This window comes from Jaculus jaculus, chromosome 7 (assembly GCF_020740685.1).
Source record: "Jaculus jaculus isolate mJacJac1 chromosome 7, mJacJac1.mat.Y.cur, whole genome shotgun sequence".
NCBI classification, from domain to species: Eukaryota; Metazoa; Chordata; class Mammalia; order Rodentia; family Dipodidae; genus Jaculus; species Jaculus jaculus.
Window position 1 is genome coordinate 91,475,399 of NC_059108.1, and position 26,296 is coordinate 91,501,694.

Genomic DNA, 26,296 nt, shown 5'->3' on the forward strand with positions numbered 1-26,296 from the left:
TCACTTTTTAATGCTTTATTCATTGATTAAAAGAATATACATTTAACATAAACCATACAACATCAGTCATCAGGTCAAACATTCAGCTGGTTTCCTTACAGTTTCTGTCAGGAGTTATTTTATCTGCTCACATATACAAGATAAAATCTCACCACATCTGGCATTTACACACACTGTGCCAGTGGATTCACACTACTGATGTACATATAAAATCCGCATGGTATGTGCTCACTGGAGACAAAACAGTGCACACCTGTCAAAAGGTCATTTAATATAAGATGGTAAAACCATTGTAAAACATATAAACTTTTTCCATAAATAGAATCATATCTGGACATCTGTTGCATAAATTGTGTTTCCAAAGCTTACACTAGAGCAGCCAGGTCTCAGCACTGCTGGGCACCCACGTTGGCTACTTACTTTATTATTGCAGACTGTCCTTTAACATTAAATGCACAACATTCGTACCACTTAAAACTGGGGTCAGGTGGAAGTCTCACAGAGACCACGTCTGTACCGCGGTTGCCCTGAAACAGTTAAGTTGGCTTTTAAAGCCTCTCAGATATAACAAGGTTTTAAAACATACTTCATGGAATGTTCTTCATGTATCATAGCAGCTCATACCTGTGATAGAATAAGCTTTCAGTTTTTCCTTCTTTCCTTTACATTCACTATTCACAGTGAAACAGGTGCATGTTTTTTTTTTCTTTTTTTTTTTTTTTCAGAGTTCTGAGGTTGCTGACTGAGCCACAGCACAGCTGTGTACCACAGGTCGAAACTCGACCTTAAATATTACAATCTAGCAGTATCTGGCTGGCCATAGTAGGCCGGCCCCTGCCAGCATGTGGGCACTTCTTCATTTAAGTCTATTCTTTGGCAGCTGACATGCGTGCTGACAGAGAAAAACCCAGTGACTTGTTGCTAGGGATTTCACGACTAATGTTTGTTTGCAAGCATGTGTGTTCACAAGTCTGTACTTTGATTTAGCTTAGGAGGTTTTACCCTGGAATGCAGTTTCTTTCTTCCTCTACTAGTTGAAACCTGGACTAAAAAAGCTAACTTGAATGTATAATGTAATTAACTAATAAAATTGTATCAGATATAGTTAAAAAATCTAGCAATTTGAATGTTCATGTTTATGTAAGTGCTTTTCTTAAAAAAAAGGATTAAGCGATATCTAACTTAGTACTATATGAAAGTCAGAATGTAATTGGCGGTATCAATTATTAATAGGTAATGAGCATTAAACGCTTGGCTTTCAGTTAATGTTAGTTCATTAGGGATAGTATCTTTCCCTCTATTTTAAATCAAAGTGAATGAAATGCTATAAGAATATATGGATGCAGTGCACTGCATACAAATCTACCAGGCTATGAAGATAGGTTTTGGTTCCTGAGCTCTGAGTTCTGACTCACTAAGAACACAAATATCCACCAGGCTCTTAGAGTGACTCCTGAGAACAAAGCCAACCAGCAACCTTGGGTGATTTCAGCCGTATAACCGTCAGGTTTGATAACAATTCCATTAACCGTGAAAGCCCTAAACATTGTCACTTTGAACTTCTAAACCAATACCCGACTACGTTCTTTGATCAAGAAGTAGAATATACATATATAATTCTATAAAGCTAATACTGATTAAACACAGCACAAAAGGATTAATTCATACTACGGAAAAAAAACATAATAGGATCCTACTTGCATATGTAACCACAGGAATTGTACATTTAAGAAGCTAAATGTCTTCGCTGAAGCTTTGCATCTCTCTGTAAAAGTGACGATTTGGTTCAGTGAAGACACTGAGTGATTCAATGTCCAAGACTGCATGCCATGGCTGACCAAGGCCTAGGGATACTTGCTCAATCAGGTTATGCACTGGATCCACATCCTGGTCAGCCAGTTCACCCTGGTCAAAATCAACGCTTTCTTCTGTGACTTCCAGCACTTTTAGATCAGAGCCACGAAGACGAGCAATGGCAATGAGGTTGTGTGCCCACACTGTGTAACCTTAAAAATAAGCAGAAGGCAAAACTATCATTTCCTGCACTTTATGTTGTCTTGATTAGTCTGGTCCTCATTCGTATTTCCCAAGAAGCTTCAACTTTGAATCTCACTAGGTTGGTTCGATCTTTTCCTTTAAAACTCACAGAAACTATACTGCTTAGTTTGCAGTGGGAAGAGTTTTGTTCTTTCTGCAAGAACACCACTGTGAATGGTGAACTGTCAAATGATGTAATCTTATTCTGCTATTTCACTCAGCAAAACAGATATTTAAAGGCTAAATGCACATTTAAAGATTAAAATATATACAATTTCTATCTTTGGATAGTAATGTATCACAAGGAATAAGCTGAATTTCAGATATGTATGTTTGTTAATAATAACACATAGTCATTTGGAATTTTTCATTTGTGAAGAATATTTCCTGTGTTGTTTTGCAATCACAAATTATAAGGTGACACAACTTTGAAGACAGCTGTTGAGTGTCAGTAGCAAATATTCTTGGGAATGATACCAACTTCCAAATAGTAATTACCTCTTGGAAGGGATAAGTTACCAGCTGGCAGGGGAACTTTACCTGTAACAGACATCTTAGGAAAAAGGCCTTACAGGGGCTAATATTTGCTTATTTCCATTTTACTAACCACATTATCATTGTTATTTTATGAGGCAGGGTCTCACTCTAGCTCACACTGTCCTAGAACTCACTCTGTAGTACCAGGTTGCCCTTAAACTCATGGCAATCTTCCTACCTCTGCCTCCCAAGTGCTGGGACTGAAGGTATACACCATCATGCCCGGCATCAATAACAACATCATCATCATCAATATCATCATCATCCAAGGGGTCACTCTAAAGGTCATGCTGGCCTCAAATTCATGGTGATCTTCCTGCCTCAAGTCTCCCAAGAGCGGAAGTTATAGGTGTGTGCCACCACATGCAGCTAAGTCAGTTTTATAGACTATTTTGTAACTGTCTTGTATCAGAAAAGTAAAAATTCCTTTCGTTTATCAGAATAGCAACACTCTTCAGTTGAGACTAGCTCACCTATCAAGATGAATAATAAATAAACTTACTAAGATAATAAACATGTACCTATTTAATGTGTCATTTAAAGAACATCATGTAGACAAATACATGGAACACAGTCTAAAAGACAAGACTGAACATAAAAGAAATTTTAGTTGTCTATCCTTCTGTCCTTTTTGGAGGTCTTCTCATGAGAAGAAATACCCATCCATGTTGGCAGATATGTATTTTTTTTTAGATAAACTCATTTCAGTGGTTAAAAAAAAAAATAACAGGTATATCAAACCAAACACTCAGGGTTAAGATAAGAATTTTACATTTGTGATCTATTTACTGTAAAATATTAGGTGTAATGTCAATTATCAAACTGTAGCGAACAAAATCACATACCATGGATTGCCAGAAGAGAGAGCTTCGTGCATCTCCATGCTAATAAAACCAATGGATCTTCATTTCGGTTGTCACTCAGATCTGGAAAACCAGATGTGTCAATCACATCATTCATCAATATAAAATGAGTGAGGAACTTGTCATACTGCCTGGATATAAGATCAACAATAGCCCCTGAAACACAAGTGATGTAGCTGTCAAAATGAATCCTCTCTAGTGGTATACTGGGTTTCAGAATCTTTAACATGTCTTCACTTTTGATATCAAAAGCCATTATATAGACCCGAAGGCTGGGGCTCTTTCGTGACAGGTCTTTCCAATGCTCATCGGTTGGCATGTTGTCTAGAGACTTGTGCATCACAGAAACATTGTGGACCAGAAGAGATAGTCGCTGCAAAGGCACATGGTTGCTATCGGACAAGACTCTTGCCATCTCAGCTGTAAAGTCACAGAAATCCAGGGCAAGGGAGTGCAGATTCACAAATCGTTCTAGTTCAACTGCAGTGATAAGAGTGCTGTTACCAGGAATATTATTGTCCAGTAAACTTAAGTGCTCCATGGTGCTGGCAATCGAGTTGGAAAGAGATGACAGTGATGTTGGGGTTACTATTTCCAGCATAAACCCACAGGATAGCCACTTCAGTTGCCTACTATTACTCAGTATTTCTTCAAATAGCTGCTGAATTCTGCAAGAAAAACATATGCCACAATGATTGTATTACCATGTAGCTCTAATCTTTTCTTAAAAATATTAAAAAATTTTTGCTTTCTTTTTTTTTTTTTTTTTTTTTTTGGTTTCTTGAGGTAGGGTCTCACTCTAGCCCAGGCTGACCTGGAAATTCACTATGGAGTCTCAGGGTGGCCTCAAACTCACAGTGATCCTCCCACTTCTGCCTCCCGAGTGTTGGGATTAAGGGCGTGTGCCACCATGCTTGGCTTTTAAAAATTAAAAATTTTTAATGTATTTGTTTGCAAGGAGAGAGAGAAAGAGAGAGACACAGAGAGACAGAGAGAATGCAAATGGGCATGCCAGCTGTTGCAAATGAACTTCAGACATGCACCACCTTGTGCATCTGGCTTACATGGCTACTAGGGAATTGAACCTGGGCCCACAGGCTTCATAGGCAAGCATCTTAACTGCTAAGCCATCTCTCCAGCCCTAACTCTAATCTAATCTTTTAACAGTAACTCTTAGAAGTAGGTACTAAATGACATCCAATGTTGAAATACATTTTTACTTATTAATTTCTTTTAAAAATATTTATTTGCAAGCACTGAGAGAGAGAGAGAGAGAGAATGTGTGTGTGTGTGTGTGTGTGTGTGTGTACATAACGTACGTATGTACATGGGTGTGCCAGGGCCTCCTGCTGCAGCAAATAAACTCCAAGTGCATGTGCCACTTAATGGGGAATAGAAGCCGGGCAAACAGACTTTGCAAGTGAGTACCTTTAACTCAGCCATTTCCCCAGCCCTCTCTCATTAACTGCTACTCAATGCACAAATACCAGTAATGTTTACACTGAAATGAGAAAGATGTACAAAACATGTAGTGGGAGTTAAGGAAACAGCTTAGCAATTAAAAGGCACTTGCTTGCAAAGCCTGATGGCCTAGATTCAATGCCCAAGTCACCCACTTATACTGGGTGCAGAAGGTGGCACAACAGTTTTGTGTTCATTTGCAGTGGCAAGAGGCTCTAGCACCTGCCCCCGCCCCATGCAAATAAAGTCACTAAAATCAACATGTAAGTTATATTAAACATATAGAAATATGTTTCTCATCCAAGGAAAACAGTTTACACTAGTATTATGGTAGAAAAGACTGATGACGTACAACTTATTTTACAGCAAACACAGGAGAAAAGTAGCAGCTTTAAATAGCAGTAACTATACAGCAAGTTTGACTTGTGTTAAAAATTTATTAAATCCATGGATGCATTTATGGGTCATTTTTATTTTGATCTATTAAGACGTTTTAAGGACATACATTCTTTAAAAAATATTTGTGTGCTTGCATACACATACATGTGTATGTATGTGTGTGTGCACAAGCACATGCATCACACCATGGTTTCTTGACACTGTAAATGGATGCTTGTTCAGCTTTGTGTGAATGGCTGGGGAATTGAACCCAGGGTGACAGACTTTGCAAGCAAGTGTCTTTTAACCACTGAAAAAATTTCTCCAGCCCCAGTAAATTCTTTTTTCTTTCTTTCAAGGTAGGGTCTCACTCTAGCCCAGGCTGACCTGAAACTCACTCTATAGTCCCAGGCTGGCCTTGAATTTACAGTGATCCTCCTACCTCTGCCTCCCAGGTGTTGGGATAAAGGCATGTGCCACCTGGCCTGACTTTCCATAAATTCACTTTTTTTTTGTATTGTTTTGAGGTAGGGTCCCACTGTAGCTTAGGCTAACATGGATTTACTCTGTAGTCTTAGGCTGGCCTTGAACTTGCAGCAACTCTCCTACCTACGGCTCCCAAGTGCTGGGATTAAAGGCGTGTGTCCCCATGCCTAGCTCCACAAATTCTTTTTAGAAAACAAAAATTGTTACTCTTGATTATACCTTAGAATTTTTCAGGAAAAAACTAGAATAAGTAACATAAAATCCTTTCCATTGACTACATAACTTACTGTTTAATTTTTTTGCCATCAGGGTCCACTTTGCTGAGGTATGTATTTGACAGACTTCCTTGCTGTTGTAGAACACTTATGTCACCAAAAAGACTAAACTTCTGGAGGTTCCTACAAGAGAAAAATTTGAAATTATTTTCCAATAATTAATACATAAAAATATATATTAAAATATGCAAGGCCAGCTGTAGCGGCACACACCTTTAATCCCAGCACTCGGGAGGCAGAGGTAGGAGGATCACCATGAGTTTGAGGCCAGCTTGAGACTACACATGCTCTCATGCTTACTTAGCTCCCTTGCTCTGGGCATACTCTTTTATCTCCCTGTAATACTCCCCTCCCCTCTAGCCTGAGCTAGAGTTGAAACCTTACCTCAAAAAGAAAAGAAACAACAAAAATGTAAAAACTGTATTCTAGAAAAGTTTCTTCTTCGTAACTTACTTACATAACCAAATAGCTTTCAAATTGTTCTATACGTACAAAGTCACATGATAGGGAAGAAAGAATAAACTTTTTAGGAGTCTGAGTTGGGTATAAAGTTCAATAAAGATTGCAACTTAAAACTTTAAAGACCATGGAAAAGCCTCTTAATGTGACTGAGACTCAATTCTTCACCATGACTATACCTGTCTTACAGGGTTAGGGATGAGTAACAAAATGAAATGAGGTCATGCCTAGCTCTAAACTTTACATAGATGTTAACTATAAGAACTTCTCAGTCTAGTTAACTTAGCCAACATGACAAATGCAAAAATGGGGTAACTGCCTTACAGTTGTCTTTTTAATTTAAAAATGGAAAGATGCCCTGGTTCACCCATTCTCTCCGCCTCTTTCTCCTTGCAAGTATATAAAAATATTTTAACAAAGAAATATTCCTTAAGTAAAATGTAAGAGACCTTTCCTAGTATTATAATCAAACATGTAGCTTATAATCAAAGGTGGTTATAAAAACTGTATATGCCTTTCACCTATACAATTTTAGTTATGAAATATTATTTTATTTATTTGAGTGTGGCTTTTTTTTTTTTTTTTTTTGAGGTAGGGTTTCACTCTAACTCAGGCTGACCTGGAATTCACTATGTATATCAGGGTGGCCTCAAACTCATGGTGATCCTCCTACCTCTGCCTCCCGAGTGCTGGGATTAAAGGTGTGTGCCGCCACACCTGGCAAAAAAAAAATATTTTATTTGAGAGAGAAACAGAAATGAGTATGGATATGCCAGGGTCTGTGTCATTGCAAACGACCTCTTGATGCATCAGCCACTTTGTGCATGTGGTTTTACATGGGTACTATGAAATTGAACCTGGGCTGACAGGCTTTGTAAGCAAGTGCCTGTAAATGCTGAGCCATCTCCTCAGCCTCTAATGACAAAATTCTAAATATACTAGAAAATGAGTAATTAGGTAAGATACATACTCCTCAACGACAATAGTAACCAACCAGAGATTTCATTTATAACATAAATCTTAGATTAACTTTAACAAGAAATGTTTAATCCATGAAAGTAACAAAAGAGGGCTGGAGAGACAGCTTAGCTGTTAAGACACTTGCCTGCAAAGCCAAAGGACCCAGATTCGATCCCCAGGACTCACGTAAGCCAGATACACAAGGGGGCACATGCATCTGGAATTCATCTGCAGTCGCTACAGGCCCTGGCACACACATTCTTGCTCTCTGCCTCTTTCTCTATCTTTTGCAAATAAATAAATATATTTAAAAAAATTTATAGGGCTGGAGAGATGGCTTAGTAGTTAAGGCATTTGCCTGAGAAGCCAAAGGACCCAGGTTCAACTCCCAGGACCCACATAAGCCAGACACACAAGATGGCAAATGCATCTGGAGTTTGTTTACAGGGGCTGAAGGCGCTGGCATGCCCATTCTCTCTCTCCCTCTCTCTGCCTCTTTCACTCTCTCAAATAAATAAATATTAAAAATATCTTAAAAATTATAAAGTGACAAAAGACAAATAAATGAAACATACCTTTCTTTATAGTATATTTCATTTTTTAAAAAGTAATCATCTTAATATCACTGAGAAAAGCCTAATAATTCTAAAATTTTGGCTGAAGGATAATAACTAATCCATTTATTTATTTCAATGAATTATTTCTCGAGGGCTTACTAAGTATCAGATGCTGTGGTATGCAATAAGGATGTAATAGTGACCCAGTTCTAGAGGGACAAGTACCACATTACTCAGTGTTCAATCAGAGAAGGCTTACCTAAGCAAATTAAAATAGATCTTAAAGGTAAGGAGGAGTGAGCCAGGAGGGGAGTATTACAGGGAGATAAAAGAGTATGCCCAGAGCAAGGGAGCTAAGTAAGCATTAACATGGAGTCAAGCAGAGGGTAACATGATTAAATGTGTATCTAGACAAGGATACTATGGTATTAGAACAGCAGGGTTTAATGTGGAGAGCCTTTAAGAAAGAATTTTAATATTAAAAATGAGAGAGTAGGGCTGGAGAGATGGCTTAGCAGTTAAGCGCTTGCCTGTGAAGCCTGAGGACCCCGGTTCAAGGCTTGATTCCCAAGGACCCACGTTAGCCAGATGCACAAGGGGGCACACGTGTCTGGAGTTTGTTTGCAGTGGCTGGAGGCCCTGGTGCGCCCATTCTCTCTCTCTCTCTGCCTCTTTCTCTGTCTGTTGCTCTCAAATAAATAAACAAATTTTTTTTTAAAAAAATGAGAGAGTAGGTAGGAGGTAATTCCTTCAAAAGTGCTTGTCTTGGGCTGGAGAGATGGCTTAGCAGTTAAGGCACTTGCCTGCAATGCCAAGGACCCATGTTCGATTCCCTGGGACCCACATAAGCCAGACGCACAGGGGCACATGTGTCTGGAGTTCGTTTGCAATGGCTAAAAGGCCCTGGCATACCCATTCTCTGTCTCTCTTCTCTTTGCTTGTAAATAAATAAAAATTTAAAAAAGTGTTTGCCTTGCTAGCATGTGAGTTTGAATTTGATCACGAGTACCCATATATATGACTGCAGGGTGGTGCGTGTAATACCAGCATAGGATGGCATAGATGGGAGGATCCCTGGAGCTCAGTGGCCAGCCAATCTAGCCTCCTTGGTGAGCTTCACGCTAATGAGAGACCCTGTCTCAAAAAGAGGTAAATGGCATACCTGAGGATGCCACCTGAGTTTGTCTTGTGGTCTCCATGCACTTGCTGCGTGCGTGTGCGCACGCACAAACACCCCCCAAAATATGAGCAATAATGGTAACTTTAATTCTGGTTCTAATTGTAAAGTGGAGAGTGGGCAGCCTGAAACTCTGCTTGAAGTAACTAACACATGGCTGACTGCTCAGCAGACTGAGGGTGGGAGTGGCAGGTGTCTGGGGCCCAGCCAAGCCACCTCATTTTGAGGACCAGTGTGGTTAAGACAGTATACAGTGTGCAGCCTCCCCCTGTGCCAAGTGGCAGGCAGCATACAGAGACACAAACTTGAGCCTAAAAGTCTATTACCTGCTAAGAGCAAAGAAGTCGATGTTTCTAGACATCTTCATCCAGGAGGTTCAGAGAGAGATCTTACAGAAGTCACCAAAGTGGACGAGAAAATGGGCAGGGAAAGCTGCATAGACTGCCATCGGGAGGAACGCCAGAAAGGGCTACAAACCACTGGATAAGAAAAATCAGAGGAAGAGCTCAAGGACAAGTACCAGCCCTCAGTGGTTGCCCCCAAGCAGTGGCACCAGAAATTGACAGAAACTCAGACAGTGTTTCAGTCAAAGCAGAGCTGCTGAGGACATTTCAGGACAACCATTTTAGTAATTTTGGAGAGCAAAGGCCTGAACTCAGGCAATGCAACCCCAGGATCACAACAGGAATCCACTACAGATCACACGGACTCCATGTTGCCTTTAGATGTCTTCCAAGATGAACTGAAGCTTTTTAACAGAACAGACAAGAACCAGATAGAGTAGTTGCAAGCCTTACAGGTACAGGTGAGACAGAAGAAAGGGGTCTGAGTCTAGGAATAGCAAACCTTGTATAATGAACAAATCAAGGATGCATAACAGTCCTGAAGAAATGTGGAGCAGTTATTAGAAATGTAATAAAAGACAAGTGGCCAGATGGTTTCCTTGTGGGGATAAACTCTCAGAGGAAGCCATTTAGCGTACTTGTTGGCCATGATCTTTAAGGACTCACCACCCCCAATGTGAAGAGTCTTTGCAGTATGATTAAGGGCACTTTATGCTTGAATGGTTCTGCTTAAGCTGCAGGTCTCCCCACCTTCAGCCTACATCCACTCTCCTGAGCCTCACATGTAGCTAAGGCAGGCCTGAAGAGAAGCTCAGCATTTTGCCTCCTGATCAACAAAGCAGCACATCATTGGTATCAGAAGACTAAATCAGCCATTGCCAAATGATCCAAAGGGTCTCATTTAGACTTATGGCAAGAAATCCTTCATTACAACTGAGCATGTATGCCACAGGGAGACATCACCAAGGAGTCATGCTGTCTCCTAATTTGGAAAACTTTCTGTTCATGCAGTTGGTCTACATATGTTAACTTGAAATTACTTCAAGTTTTCTGGCTTAATAAATGGGCTGAACCAGGTATACAGAATAATAGCACCCACCTGAAACAATGCACCTTGGGGCTTTTAATCTGAGTCACAGCTGTTTAAAGTACAACTTTTGAATAAATATTACTATAAACATTCTACTTAAAAAAAAAAAAAATGAACGGCCAGGCGAGGGTACTGGATTAGCTGCTGGAGGTCAAGGAGAATAGCCAAAAATAATCCTTATGTTCTCTGAGTGTGGAATTGCATCGATGCAGAGCTTTGCACTGACCAAAGATTATTAGGAATGAATTCTGGGGATGTGTTTGTGGAGGTGAGGTGGAAAGCTTTAGGGGATAAATAGTATTTTGCACATGCAAAGTGAGTTTAAGGTACTTTAGGTTTTCTGGGCTGGAGGGATGGCTTAGCAATTAAGGTGCTTGCTTGCAAAGCCTAAGGATCCAGGTTTGATTCTCCAGATCCCATGTAAGCCAGATGCACATGCATCTGGAGTTCATTTGCAGTGGCTAGAGGCCCTGGTACACCCATTTTCTCTCTCCTTCTCTCTCTCTAATAAATAAATTAAAATAAAATATTAAAAAATAAGATTTTCTAAGCTTGGAAATAACAGAATAAAAGAAATGAAAGACCTGATATTTGAAGGTACACTTCACTAAAACGAAACAAAACAAAACCCAAAAAGACATAGTAACATGGTGGAGAAAACCTGTTGTTAATGCTAGTTATTTTTTAAAGAATTTGTGTGTGTGTCTGTGTGTGCATGCACATGCATGCACATATGGGTACATCAGGGTTTCTTGCTGCTGCAATGAATACCTGATGTGCTGTTTGCACATTTTTGTACCTGGTTTATGTGGGTAGCTTGGAATTAAACTTGGCAGGCTTTAAAAGCAAGTACTGGGGCTGGAGGGATGGCTTAGCAGTTAAGGCATTTGCCTGCAAAGCTAAAGGACCCAGGTTTGATTCCCCAGGATCCATGTTAGCCAGATACACAAGAGGGCACACATGTCTGGAGTTCATTTGCAGTGGCTTGAGGCCCTGTTGTGCTCATTCTCTCTCTCCCCCCCACTTTCTCTGTCAAATAAATAAGTAAAAATAAAATATTTTTAAAAAGCAAATACTTTTAACACTTCCTAGCACCATTTTTTTTTTAACGTAGAAAAGAATCCAATATATATATCAAGAAGAAAACATTAAAAAATCCAACTGCTAGGTAGGAAAAGGTTATAAAAAGCCAATGTAGGACACATCAAGAAAAACAGAAGGAGCACTAGTGGAAACAATACCTCGAATCCCCTCCCCCCCCCAAAACAAAACAAACAAAAAACCCCACACTACTTTGCAAGTGTTTACCCCCGAGCCACTATCCCACACCCTAGCCCTAAAGCTGATCTTGAGAGAACAGATGCTCTATCAGACCTCAGAGGACACAGTAAGATAACATGTTTGCTCTAAAAGTATTTCCTTTTCTGTATTCACAATTTCTCAGACCATCTAGGAGTCAAGAAATTAGTATGTTTCTTCCTCCCCCCACCAAACCAGTCCCTAATACTTTATTGGTTACCTTTAGACCTGTACATAGCTGGGTGGTCTCAGAAATGGGGGGGTTACTTTTCACCAGATTCCACATGGGGAATGAGAACACCTTGGCTCAGCCAGGTTCCAGCCCTCTCCCAGACCATGGCACATTACAGAGCTTAGAGGTCTAGCCTTTTGTGGGCCAGTAAGGTCAACACAGGTGTGAGCACAGGTGAGATTCAATAACTTAAGTTCACTGCTGGTCATGGCCTAGTTGTGTTTGGAGAATTATTCCTTGCTAGCATCTACACTGGGCTTGATGGTGTCACTGCCAGGATCCCAGCCAGTGGGAAATTTCCCTGTGCTCATCCGTGTACTGGAAGGCCTGGACTAAGTGCACAGCCACATCCAGAGTGCCATACAAGCAAGTCATTGACTGTGATCTGTCAAAGGACACCTTTGCCATCGATGATGAAGAGGCCCCTGTAGGCGATGCCCTCATCACTTTTCAAAATGCCATAATTATTGGACAAGTTTCTGGTCACACCAGCAAGCCCCCTCCTTCCAGGGGCGTTGATCCATGCCAGGTGGGTGAACTAAGAGTCTGTAGACACTCCCAGAACCTCACAGCTCAGCTTTCCTTTGCATGGTTGCTAAAAACAATGATCTCTGTGAGGCACACAAAAGTTGGGTTAAAAAAAAAAAAAAAGAGGACCTTGAGCTTCTTTGAAGGCACCATCTACCACTGTAAAGTCAGGGGCGGGCTTCCCAATGTGCATGCTGCTGAAGGCCATGCCTGCATAAGCAAAAGCCAGACACACGGAAGAGCAAACACACAGAAGAGAAGATGTAAGTGCCCAGTGTGCTTTGGAACCATGAGCCTTTTATGCATGGTCCAAACCATGCAGTGTGGGGGTGCCAGGAAGTGGGTGGCGTGGCTGGGTCTACTGCTAATCTGTTTCTTAAATCTTTTCTAAAAAGAAAAAAAATATAAAGACTTGTTTAAATTGAATATTTGTTTGGAAAATGAGTTTTTTATAAAGTTGAAAAAGTGCCACATTCAATTTCTAGTAATATTTAGAGGAGAATTATTCACTTTTACTACTTTCCTTGTTTCAATCCAACTTCCAGTTCCTGTATTACACAGCTTTAACAAGGTCCTGAGGTATTAAATCACTTATGGTAAAAGACTTTTATTTCTTCCAAAACAACTGAAGAGACACAGGAATTTCCCTCTCACTCGAAACTTTTCTTAAAAAAAAAAAAAAGGAGCGAGGGAGGGAGAGAGAAAGCATACGAATGGGCACACAGGGAGGGGGGGCACCTCCAGCTGTTGCAAATGAGTTCCAGATGTATGCACCACTTTGTGAACCTGGCTTTATATGGGTCCTGGGAAATCAAGCTGAATGTTAGGCTTTATTGTCAGGCACCTTAACCGCTGAGCAATTTTCCAGCCCTATACCCATATATTAATGCCACTCTCACTTTTTGTTACACAAGCTTTTCTTCTCAAATGGTGGTGGCCACTGGAGTGACTCAAAACTCATTAAAATGGGGAGGGGAGAGCTTATCAAGATGATGAGAAGTGGAAGCAGTGCAGTGTTCAGCATTAAGTGAGACATCTCTCTCTTGCTCTCCAAGGCTCAAGATCCACTGTCAAAGAAATGGTGGCATGAATGTAGGAGCCAAAGGAAGGGAAGAATGCTTTGCAATACTGCCTTCCAGATACAAAGTAGTTGTGGCATTCATGACCTCACAGTAGCTGATGCTACCTACACAAGACCTGCATAATAGTAGGAAAAAAATATGACATCAACATAGAAGAGAGACTAGTTGGAAAGAAGAAGGGGTTCAGTGGAGGGGGGATTTGGGAAAGGGAAAAGGTAGCACAGGTGGGGGTTATGATCATGGTATATTGTCTGTATGTATGGAAGTTGCCAACAAAAAGTTAAAAGGAGGCCGGCTGTGGTGGCACACACCTTTAATCCCTGCACTCGGGAGACAGAGGTAGGAGGAGCGCCATGAATTCGAGGCCACCTTGAGACTACACTGTGAAATCCAGTACAGTCTGAGCAAGCATGAGAGCCAATCTCGAAAAACCAAAAATAAATAAATAAATAAATAAATAAATAAAAATAAATAAATAAAAAGTTAAAAGGGCAGGGGGAGGGGCTGGAAAGATGGTACAGCAATTAAGGTGCTTGGCTGCAAAGCCTGATGACACAGGTTCAGTCCCCCAGTACCCACATGAAGCCACATACACAAAGTAGCATACACATTTGGAACTCATTTGCAGCAGCTGGATGCCCTGGTGAACCCTTTCTGTCTCCCTTCTATCTCTCTCTGCTTGCAAGAAAATAAATAAAATATATTTTTTAAAAAGGGCTGGGGAGAAGGCTTAGTGGTTAAGGTGCTTCCCTACAAAGCGAAAGGACTCAGGTTACAGTTTCCAGTACTCACATAAGCCAGATGCACAAGGTGGCACATGCATCTGGAGTTCCTTTGAGGTGGCTAGAGGTCCTGGTGTGCCCATTCTCTCTCTTTTACTATCTCTTTTCTCTCAAATAAATAAATAAAAATATTTTTTAAAAAACTAAGAGAAAAAAATGCATATCTGTTTTTCTTTTTGCTGGTTTGTTGTTACTGTGGTCTGCTTTTTTTTTTTTTAAAATTTTTTGAATATTTTTATTTATTTGAGAGCAACAGACAGAGAAAAAGAGGCAGAGAGAGAGAACGAATGGGCACACCAGGGTCTCCAGCCACAGCAAATTAACTCCTGATGCGTGCGCCCCTTGTGCATCCGGCTGACGTGGGTCCTGGGGAATCGAGCCTCGAACCGGGGTCCTTAGGCTTCACAGGCAAGCGCTTAACCACTAAGCCGCCTCTCTAGCCTGTGGTCTGCTTTTTATCCTGAGTGGTAGTGAGGATTAAGACTCTAGGAGGAATCTATCCTAATTAATTATTAGTAGATAATTCATATTATCTGTTAATAAGTACTTCATATAAAAGGTATTGATCAAGAACTATGAAAAAGGAAGTATGACTGCTATAGAAGTTTCTAACTCCTCAATAACCAAATCCAGTGACAGTGATATGGTTATGAATAATGTTTGCCTCATGAGCTCAGTCTGGCAGTGGTTCTTGCCCTTCAATATTTTTGAAGAGTCTGAGAAAATTAGAAGAAATGGTAGTTTATTTAAATAGTTGGTAGAATTGAATGTGCCCTAAGTAAGTACTCTACACTGAGCTATATTCCTAGCCCTAAGGGTGGTAGTTATTAAATGGATTATTGATTCAATCTCTTTACTCACATTGTTCTTTTATATTTTCTATTTCTTCAGGCAGATTATGTTTCTGGGATATTTATTCACTTCTCTTAGGTTATCAGTTCATTGTCATCTTATGATCCTTTGTAATTCTGTGGTATCAGTTGCCATGTCCTTTCTTATGTCTATTTGTTTGTTGTGGTACTGGCGATCCAACTCAGAGACTCTCACATTCTAGACAAGTGCTCTAACAGTGAGCTACACCCTTAGTACTTTTCTGCTGTTTTTTTTTTTTTCTTTTATCTGTTTTACTACTCCTCTAATCTTTGTTACCCATTCTTTTTTTCGGATTTTCTTTAAAAAAAAAAAACCACCACACATATTTTGATGAAGAAATTTAATTAATTTGGATTTTTAGCAGTTATTAGTAAAGACTATTGTCATTTTGTTTCTATTCTGCAGTTTTTTTTCATGTTTTTCTTTGTTGTGGCCTTTCTTTGTGACCTATTTTTGTAACATTATGCTCTTTTGTATTCCCTACATTTTTTAAAATGATTACCATGTGGCATATACAAATCATCTTATAGATATAAGTATATTTTAGCTTTACACATATAAAATCATGTTTAGTCCCACAGTTTCTGATGTTCCAACTTACATATTTTTATATTATGTATCTATCAACTGTTTTTTTTCAAGGTAGGGTCTCACTCTAGCCCAGGATAACCTGGAATTCACTATGTAGTTTCAAGCTGGCTTTGAACTCACGGGGATCCTCCTACCTCAGTCTTCTGTGTGCTGGGATTAAAGATGTGTGCCACAATGCTCAGCAGAGAGAGAAGAGAGAGGGAAGGAGAGAGAAAGACGACGGGAGGGGGAGAATGGGTACACCAGGGCAGGGCCTCCACTGCTGCAAACAAATTCCAGATGCATGTGCTACCATGTGAATCTGGCTTTACATGGGTACTGGGGAATTGAACTCAGCTTTTTGGGCCTTACAGACAAGTGCCTTAACTGCTAAGTCATCTCCCTAGCCCTATTAAGTAATTTTTGTAGTTAATATTTTCTCTTATAATTTATGTGAGTAAAAATGCTTTATTTACAAGTGTTACAACATTAGAACTTTCTATATGCATTTACTTTCTGATGTAGTTAGGCTCACACCGCTGGCAGAAAATGCCCAACCAAGAGCTTGTGGGGAAAAAAGGTTTATTTTGGCTTACAGGCTTGAGGGGAAGCTCCAGGATGGCAGGGGAAAACATGGCATGAGCAGAGGGTGGACATCATCCCCTGGGCAACATAAGGCGGACAATAGCAACAGGAGAGTGTGACGAACACTGGCGAAGGAAAATTGGCTACAATACCCATAAACCCACCCCCAACAATACACTACCTCTAGGAGGCATTAATTCCCAAATCTCCATCAGCTGGGAACCTAGCACTCAGAACACCTAAGTATATGGGGGACACCTGAATCAAACCACCACATTCCACTCCTGACCCCCATAAACTGATAACCATACATGATGTAAAATGCAATGCATTCAGTCCAACTGTAAAAGTCCCCATAGGGACTGGAGAGATGGTTTAGTGGTTAAGCTCTTGCCTGTGAAGCCTAAGGACCCTGGCTCAAGGCTCGTTTCTCCAGGACCCACATTAGCCAGATACACAAGGGGGCGAACTGGAGTTCGTTTGCAGTGGCCAGAGGCCCTGGTGCGCCCATCCTCTCTCTCTCTCTCTTTCTGCCTCTCTCTCTGCCCATCGCTTTCAAATAAATTTTAAAAAATTAAAAATATTTTTTAAAAGTCCCCATAGTTTTTATCAATCCTTTATCAATCCTAATGATGTTCAAACATCCCTATAATCCAAAGTCTTTTAACTGAGCGGCACACTATCAAAACAACAACAACGAAAAAGAATAAACACACTGCAAAAGATGGCATTGGGCATAGCAAAGAAATATGCAACCAATGCAAGATTTAAACAGAGCAAACATCAAACTCTGTAGCTCCAACTCCAACAACTCTAGTCAATGACAGATGCCCAACCAAGTCTGGTAATTCTAACCAGCAACAAGTCTCTGGAGTTCCAACTCTGCCCCTCCAGTGAGGCTACTCATAGTCCTGGAAAACTTCATCTGGGGCCAGCAGCTCTCTTTAGCAGCCATTTCATGGTCCTGGCATTTCCACTGGGTCTCCACTACAACCCATAGTTCATCTTCATGGGTCCACTGGGTCTCCATGGAGGCATACAGCAAACCTGCTTCACACTGCTCATGGCCATGTCCAAAATACAAGACTGTGTTACAAATTCAATTACCCTCTCTTTTCTACATTTTTTATGCTCCATAATACCAGGGGTACCAATTTGTCAACCTAGGGGCAAATAAAGCAGACTTTGAAGAAGATACTCCTTCAGCATTCAGGCCCCTTCAAAAAAGTCTACAGTCTACCTGTTGTTCCAGTGCAGGTCAGCTGGCCCAATCTCAATGGTTATAATCTCTCATACAATTGCAGCTGAACAGACAGCAGATTTGGCCCAAAGATTTCATTTTTTTTATACCATAGCCTTCTGCTCACACCAGTCTATTTCTACACAATGCAACCCTGCACAACTTCTCAGGACAGAGGCATGACAGCAAGCCTCTCAAACTATGTCTACCTAGTTGAGGCAAAGCTCTTTCTCACCATCACAAGCCAAACCTCACAGTCCATAGTTCTTACTGCATTTAGGTCTTTCAACTCTGACCAGAATAGTCCATCAGGCTATACTTACAACACTGCAAAGTGTCTCTTAGGCCAAGGTTTCAAATCCTTCTACATTTCTCTTGAAAATCAGCTCCAAAGAGCCAAAAGCCACAAAGTCAGGTTTCAAGCAGTAATGACACCACTTCTCTGTACCAACTTTACTGTTGTGGTCAGGTTTGCATTGCTGGCAGAAAACACCCAACCAAGAGCAGCTTGTGGGGGAAAAAAAAAAAAAAAAAGGATTATTTTGGCTTACAGACTTGGGGGAAGGCTCCATGATGGCAGGAGAAAACAATGGCATGAGCAGAGGGTGGACATCACCTTTTCACCAACATCAGATGGACAAGAGCAACAGGAGAATGTGTCAAACACTGGCAAGAGGAAGCTGGCTATAGTACCCATAAGCCTGCCCCCAACAATACACTGTCTCCAGGAGACTTTAATTCCAAATTGCCATCAGCTGGGGACATGGCATTCAGAACACCTAAAGTTTATGAATCAAACCACCACACTTTCACCAATCTCACACTGTTATGTGGTTTGTGTTGAAATTTAGCATTGTCTTTCAACTCTAAGAATTGTTTCTTGTAAAGCAGATCTGGTGAAGAAGAACTCCCTCCATTTTTGTCTCCTGGTTAAAAGTCTCCTTCATTTCCAAAGGACAGATTTTCTAAGTATTATTTTTTTCTTCTAAATTTTCTTTATTTAATTGGGTGGATAAAAACCAATGCACATAAATTCAGCAAGGTATACATATGTAACAAACACTTTAACAGAACTTGATAGTCTAATTTGTTTCAATTTTTCTCAAATTCATCTTTAAGTCTTTCCATCATTGAGCTCATCAGGAAATTAAGCAACATATGAATACTTCAGGTAAATGTCAAATCAAGTACATAAGATATACTAATTTCTTCAATAGAGAATTTCCTATAATGAAGAACCTTCAAAAATTGTGTTTTATATGTAGAGAAGTGTCAAGAGTCAAATTATCCAACTTGATATGAAATAAAAACCATTTCTGGTTGGAAGGCAGAGGTAGGAGGACTGCCATGAGTTTGAGGCCACCCTGAGACAACACAGTGAATTCTAGGTCAGCCTGAGCTAGTGTAAGACCCTACTTGAAAAACAAAACAAAACAAAATAAATTTTTTTTCTTTTGTTGGATGTAGATTACTTTTCCTTTTGCTAATGATTTTTAACTACAATATCACTGGGCTGAACCAATAAATCATCTTAGGCACATAAGGAAAAATAAACACATGCTGAATGGATTACCACTAAACCATCGCTACTTTGTAACACTTCAGAAGCTTGTAGACTAAGTATTCTTATAAAAATTTCAAGAAAAATTAAAAGGAAAATTCCTCTTAAAAATCATTTATTTATTTATTTATTTGTGTTTTTGTTGACAACTTCCATATTGTAAACTAGTCATTTATTTTTTTAAATGTATTTTACTTATTTGAGAGAGAGAGGAAGAGGCAGATAGAGAATGGGCGCCACTGCAACTGAACTCCAGATGCATGTACAACCTTGTGCATCTGGCTTACGTGGGTCCTGGGGAATTGAGCCTGGGTCCTTTGACTTCACAGGCAAGTGCCTTAACCGTTAAACTATCCCTCCAACCCTAAAAATTTCTCTTTTAGATCACAACTACCAAGTCATGTGGTTATAAAATTCTGCTGTATTTGTATGCAAAGCACGAAACACATTTGCCTCTTGTCAGTCACTTCACAGATAGATACCTTTCTAAGACCCAGACAGTAAGATGTGTTCATAGAACTTCAATAACTTTGGCTCTATGGTTATGAGAGATCAGTATCCTTCTGCTATGGTTCAAGACAGTCACAGGAAAGAGAACCAATATTGTTATAACTGAAAAGCTCTATGTATTATTATCATCATTTGTTTTTTCCAGGTAGGGTCTTGCTCTAGTACAGGCTGACCTAGAATTCACTCTGTAGTCTCAGGCTAGACTCAAAACTCACAACGATCTTCCTACCTCAGCCTCCCTAGAGTGCTGGGATTAAAGGCATGCGCCACCACGCCCAGCTGAGTATTACTGTTTCTTGAGAGAGACAGAGAAAGAGAGAATGAGTGTACCAGGGCCACCAGCCACTGCAAACAAGCTCTAGACACATGCACCACCTAGTACATCTGGCTTACGTGGGTCCTGGACAATCAAAACTAGGTCCTTTGGCTTTGCAGACAAACACCTTAACTGCTAAGCCATCTCTCCAGTCTTTATCTCTGTTTTTAAAGGGCCTTACTAGACTGATGCTGAGGAAACAATGAATGCGAAATAAGATAAAACCTAAGAATTATTAACAGAGCCTTTCCCACAAGGGTACTGTAATTTAAAACTGGCTTTTTCTCCAAAGGCTATTGTTAAATGTTATGGCCCTACCCAGAGCACTAATGGGAGTGGTAGAAAATTCAAGAGGTGAAATCTAGGGGAAGTTTTATGTTATTGGAGGTATGCTCTCAGACGAGGTTGAAGAGCTGTGGTGCCTTGTTTTTTTTTCTTTCTTTCTCTCTCCTTTGCATCCTGGCAAAGACGTGAGCTTTTTTTTATTCTACCATGCACTCCTGCCATCATCTAGTGCGCTGTCAAGTGGGCCAACTGACTACAGATTGAAATCTCCAAACCTGTAAGCTAAAATAAACCTTTTCTCTTTGTAAGTTGGTTTAATTTAAACATTTGTTATAGGCATAAAAAGCCAACTAGTAATTTTCATGAATAGATATAATCATGAATAATTCAATGTACATTGAGTAGACATAATCATGAAAAAATTCAACTTACATATGTGTTAGAAGAGGTGAAATCTAGGATTTTAGAAAGAAAACCAACCACATATAAAACCTCCCTGGCTTAGTATAAAGTTTAGTCTGTTTTTAAAATGTATTTTTAAAGGTTTATTTATTAATTATTTATGAGAGAGAGAAAGAAAGAAAGAGAGGGAATGAGAATGGACAAGTCTGGGACCACTGCCTCTGCAAACAAACTCCAGATATACGTACTACTTTGTGCATCTAGCTTTATGTGGGTACTGGTGAACTGTATCCAAGCTAGCAGGTTTTGCGAGCAAGTGCCTTTAACTGCTGAGCCAGCTCTCCTTTCCTAAAATATTTTTATTTATCTGGGGGGGCAGGGCAGACAGAAAGAGAGTATGGGCATTCCAGAGCCTCCTGAGCCTCCTGACAGTGCAAATGAACTCCAGACACATGAACCACTGGGACATTTGCCTTTACATGGTACAGGGGAATTCAACCCGGACCTTCAGACGTTGTAAGCAAGAGCCTAACCATTGAGCCTCTTTGATTATCACTTGGTTTCTAACACCTCAGATACCAGCATGGTAGCTATAATAACTTTGATAGCAACTGCTCATAGATAATAAACCAAACCAAAACAAGCAAAAGTGTGTCATTTTGTCCTCTCAGAAAATCAATACTCTTGAAAATAGTAATTTTAGGTCATAGTTTTAGTTCTTTACCTGTGGAAAATGAACATATCTAGAACCAAACAAAATAAAACTCTGAATTGAGGGCTGGAGAGATGGCTGACTGGCTAAAGGTGGTTGCCTGCAAAACCTGACAGACCAGATTCGATTCCACAACACCCACTTAAAACCAGATGCACAAGGTGGCATGCATCTGGAGTTCATTTGCAGTGGCAAGGTGCCCTGGTGTACCCATTCTCATTCTATTTCTCTGTTTGCAACAATAAAACAAGAGTAAAAACATTAAAAAAATAAGAAAGTCTGAACTCAGCAAAGCTACGGACGCACAATGCTTATGATATGCTGGGACACATCCTTCCCTTATGAATGGCAAGTCATGAAGGAAAACCACTATCAATTAAGAAAGAACAGGGCTGGAGAGATGGCTTATTAGTTGGGGCACTTGTCTACAAAGCCTAAGGACCAAAGTTCAACTCCCTAGGACCCACATAAGCCAGATGTACAAGGTAGTGCACACATCTGGAATTCCTTGGCAGTGACTAGAGGTCCTGGGTTGCCCATTCTCTATCTGTAATAAATAAATTAAAATTAAAATGAAAAAGAACAATGTCAAGTGTTCATTCTTTGTGTTACTTATTAAATTTTATGGTTTCACAATCACTAGGTGATGTTATACACTGTTTTGGGACTTTATCTGAACTTGAAGTCTGCAGGTTGTTACAGACTTTATGAGAATAACTATAAAAATAAGTTACAGGCTTTACCAGAGTTGGAGAATAAGCAACGTGGTTTAAAACATTTTACAATTGTTAAAAGTTAAAGAAAACCAGTCTCATTTATATACTTTTAAAAATATTAATTTTATTTTATTTTTATTTGAGACACAGAGAGAGAGAGACAGAGAGAGAATGGGCATGCCAGGGATTCAAGCTGCTGCCAAAGAACTTCAGACGCATGCGCCACCTTGTGCATCAGACTTACATGGGTCCTGGGAAATCAAACCTAGGTCCTTTTGGCTTTGCAGGCAAGTGCTTTAACTGCTAAGCCACCTCTCCAGCCCCCAATGTAACTTACTTTTAATAACTTTGATACAGCATTAGCACAACCAATGTAATAGCAATATTTTAATTTCAGACATAAACAATGAATGTGCTACCAATGGAGCATAAAGATGCAGCTCCATCACGAAGATGGATGCCAAGATGAAAATGTACTGGTAAAGAAGGAACAGCAGACCCATTATGGCAGACATACATGGTCTTCTAGATAGGTAAACTAGGATGGTAACTGAAGCTGCAGTGGTAAGAGGAAGAAAAGGAGAATCGATGACAAAAGCTGAAAGGATATATTTCTATTTTGCCTATATGTTACCATCTACCATCCATCCATCCAGTTATAAAATACTGAAAAAAAATTAAGTATGACGTGAAGTTTACTTGAGTAAAGGGACATGTTTTGGATGGTTTCACAGAAGAATTAGCTGATTTGAAAAAAACAGCAAAAAATCTAACTGATACTCAATAGTGAATTCATCATTGATCTTAGTCTAATTAGGAAGTTGTGCACTGATTGGGTTTTTCCACTTTCTTGGGCCAGTTGATCTTCCAGTCCTACATTCCACTGTGTGACAGTCTTCAACCTGCTGAAGGCCATTTTTAGCCATATCAGCCTCTTGTCAAGTAAAATCAAAGTAAGGAAATGAAACAGCTTGGCAAGAAAAGCTGGGGCAATACACAGGCATACAATTTTTACAGATACAATTTTAAAAATATATACATATATTTAATTTTTTGTTCATTTTTATTTATTTATTTGAGAGTGACAGAGGGAGGGGGGCAGAAAGAGAGAATGGGCATGCCAGGACCTCCAGCCACTGCAAACGAACTCCAGATGCATGCGCCCCCTTGTGCATCTGGCTAACATGGGTCCTGGGGAGTTGAGCCTCAAACTGGGGTCCTTGGGCTTCACAGGCAAGCGCTTAACCGCTAAGCCATCTCTCCAGCCCTAAAAATATATTTTAAATATTTTATTTACTTATTCACTCCAGGGAGAGAGGTAAAAAGAGACAGAGAGAGAGAAAGAGAGAGAAAGAGCACGCTAGGGCCTCCAGCCACTGAAAACTAACTACAGATATATGCACCACCTTGTGCATCTATCTGATTTATGTGGGTTCTGGGGAGTTGAACCTGGGTGATTAGGCTTTGCAGGCAAGCACCTTAACTGCTAAGCCATCTCTCCAGCCCTAAAAATATTTTTATTTTTTATAGAGAGGGAAAGGGGGAGTGAGCACAATAAGGCCTCTTGCTACTGTAAATGAACTCAGACGCATGGGCCATCCAGTTTTGCGCATCTGGCTTTATGTGGGTACTGATGAATCAAGCTTGGGTTGTCAGGCTTTGCAAGCAAGCACCTTTAACTGCTGCGCCATCACTCCAGCCCCAGATACACTTTTTATTCAGTTATGTTTTATTTATTTTATTTATTTTGTGGTGGGGGGGGGTGGAAATGGGCGCACCAGGGCCTTCAGCTGCTGCACACAAACTCCAGACACATGCACCACCTTGTGCATCTGGCTTACCTGGGTCCTGTAAAATCGAACCTGGGTACTTTTGGCTTTGCAGGCAAGTGCCGTAACTGCTAAGCCATCTTTCCAGCCCAGTTATGTTTTAATTTTTTGAGGCAGGGTCCTACTCCAGCCCAGGCTGACCTCAAACCCACAGCAATCCTCCTACCTTAGCCTTCTAAGCACTGTACCACCATGCCCAACTTTTGTTTTGATTTTTGACACACATTCATGTAGCCTAAGTTGGCCTCACTCTTGATATGTATGTAGCCAAGGATGACAATGAACTTCTTCTAAACTTCCTTCTACAGTTCCCAAGTGCTAGGATGACAAATATGCACCCTCAGGCCAGGTTTCCAGATACAACTTGACACTATAATGCTTACCTCTTGACCCAATGATTCAGACAGAAATACACACATAATCTATATGCAGGCATATATAAACTACCATTAACCAGAGTCTGCTCTCAATCATATTTAACATGATGGTGATGTATGTGCTAGGGAAAGAGGGACACTGTTCTCGGAGAAAAACAATGCTTTGTGAGAATGTGCACACCGCATGACTCTATTTAGCATCAGTTTCTTTTCTAGAAAACAAGATAATTTCTGAGCTATGACTCAGTGTGACTGAGTGGCTGAAACAAATAAATGTGAAAGTTATTTGTAAACTGCTACAACAATGACTACTATGGAAGGTCCACCTCCCCTTCCTCCCCCCCCCCCCGTTAACTTTCTTACAACTTTAAGAGTTTCACTGAAAGGTTATAATATCCAGATATAGAAACATAAAATAGAGCAACTGAGTGATTTAAAAAAAATGATGGTGAAGATACAGTCTATATGCTGGTAGTTTCAGAATTACAGTAAGGTCCTGATGCAAAACGGTAGTGTGTCATGCTCCACCGGTTAGTCACTGGCCAGCTCCTTCACCCTCCAGGTTACATATTGTGTTACTTTTAGGTGAATTACTCCTAACAATTTCAGTCAGGTGGCAATGATGGGGAGGGACTTCCAACCCTGACAATCAACCTCTCCCCCAATAACTTTAACAAGCATTCCTCCTACTGGGCCTGACCCAGGCAAATGAAACTATTCCAGGTAAGAAAAGGCCTTTAAAGAGTTCTTGCTGGGAAACTCTTCGAACTATAGAACGCCAGAGCTATACCTACTCATCCCCGCAAGACAAATTATCTTTTTTCTAATGGCCAGGCTCAGCACCAGGAAACCCATGTTAAGTTTTGTTTCTCCCACACCGTCCAAACCTTAACTCTCCCACGTTTAAAACAAAGGACAGCCATCTGTCAGCTCCATCCTCCAGCCACACAGGATGAATGAGATGGTGCCTGCACGGCGGCGCTGAGAGCCGTGTTCGAGAAAGTACTATGCCAAATCCCGTTAGGCCTTCTGCCTCAAAGGAAATAGCCAGGTCACAACGGATATCGCAGAAGACGGCCGGCACGCCGCACAGAATCTATTCCGGGCCGGGGGGAAGGCGGGCGAGGGCATGGGGACCGGGACAGACCCGCGACGAGCCTACCTGTTGTTGCGGATGCTGACCAGCACGCACAGCACCAGCTCCAAGTAGATGCGCAGCACCTCCAGCCAACGCGAGGACAGCTGCAGGGCCTCGCCGTCCTCCCCTCCGGTGCCCGCGTCCGCCGCGCCCCCTCCGTCGCCCGGGCCGCCGCCTCCGCTCAGGTAATTCTCCGCGGCGAACTCAACGCGCAACTCCCGCACGAACCAGCCGCACTTGCGCATGAGGAACTCGAGCCGGGGCTGCTCGGCGGGCGAGACGCGGAGGCAGATGCGAAGCTGCGGCCACAGCGCCGGGTAGAAGAGACACTCGCGCCAGTGCGAGCAGGAGGCCGAGGCCCGCAGCCGGTCGGGCGCCGGCAGGAAGGAGAAGATGTGCACGATCAGCTCGCTGGGCAGCGACGCGGCGCCCGCCGCCTGCCCGCACAGAGCCATCCGCTCCCGCCGCCGGCTGCCGGCCCCCGGACGCGCCCGCAGTCCCCGGAGCAGACCCCGGAGCCGTCGCAGCTGTTGCAGCCGCAGCCGCAGCCGCCGCCACCGCACCAGCCGGGCCGCCCCGGCTCGGGTTCGAGCTCCCGGCGGTCGGGGCTGCGGCACTGACAAGAACAACAACAT

The 26,296-nt window shown here is 41.2% G+C and overlaps 1 protein-coding gene and 2 pseudogenes across 1 annotated transcript; 1 reads left to right on the forward strand and 2 right to left on the reverse strand.

The window, feature by feature from the left end:
- Fbxo33 (F-box protein 33) lies at positions 1 to 26,296 on the reverse strand. The gene is made up of 4 exons (XM_004649137.3): positions 25,686 to 26,296; positions 6,050 to 6,160; positions 3,420 to 4,105; positions 1 to 2,006 (listed from the first exon to the last, which is right to left on the reverse strand). Exons 1-4 carry the CDS (start codon positions 26,294 to 26,296, stop codon positions 1,735 to 1,737), a joined length of 1,680 nt encoding a protein of 559 aa, XP_004649194.1. The 3' UTR covers positions 1 to 1,734.
- LOC123462135 lies at positions 6,788 to 10,019 on the forward strand (annotated as a pseudogene).
- On the reverse strand, positions 12,368 to 12,891 carry LOC101602446 (annotated as a pseudogene).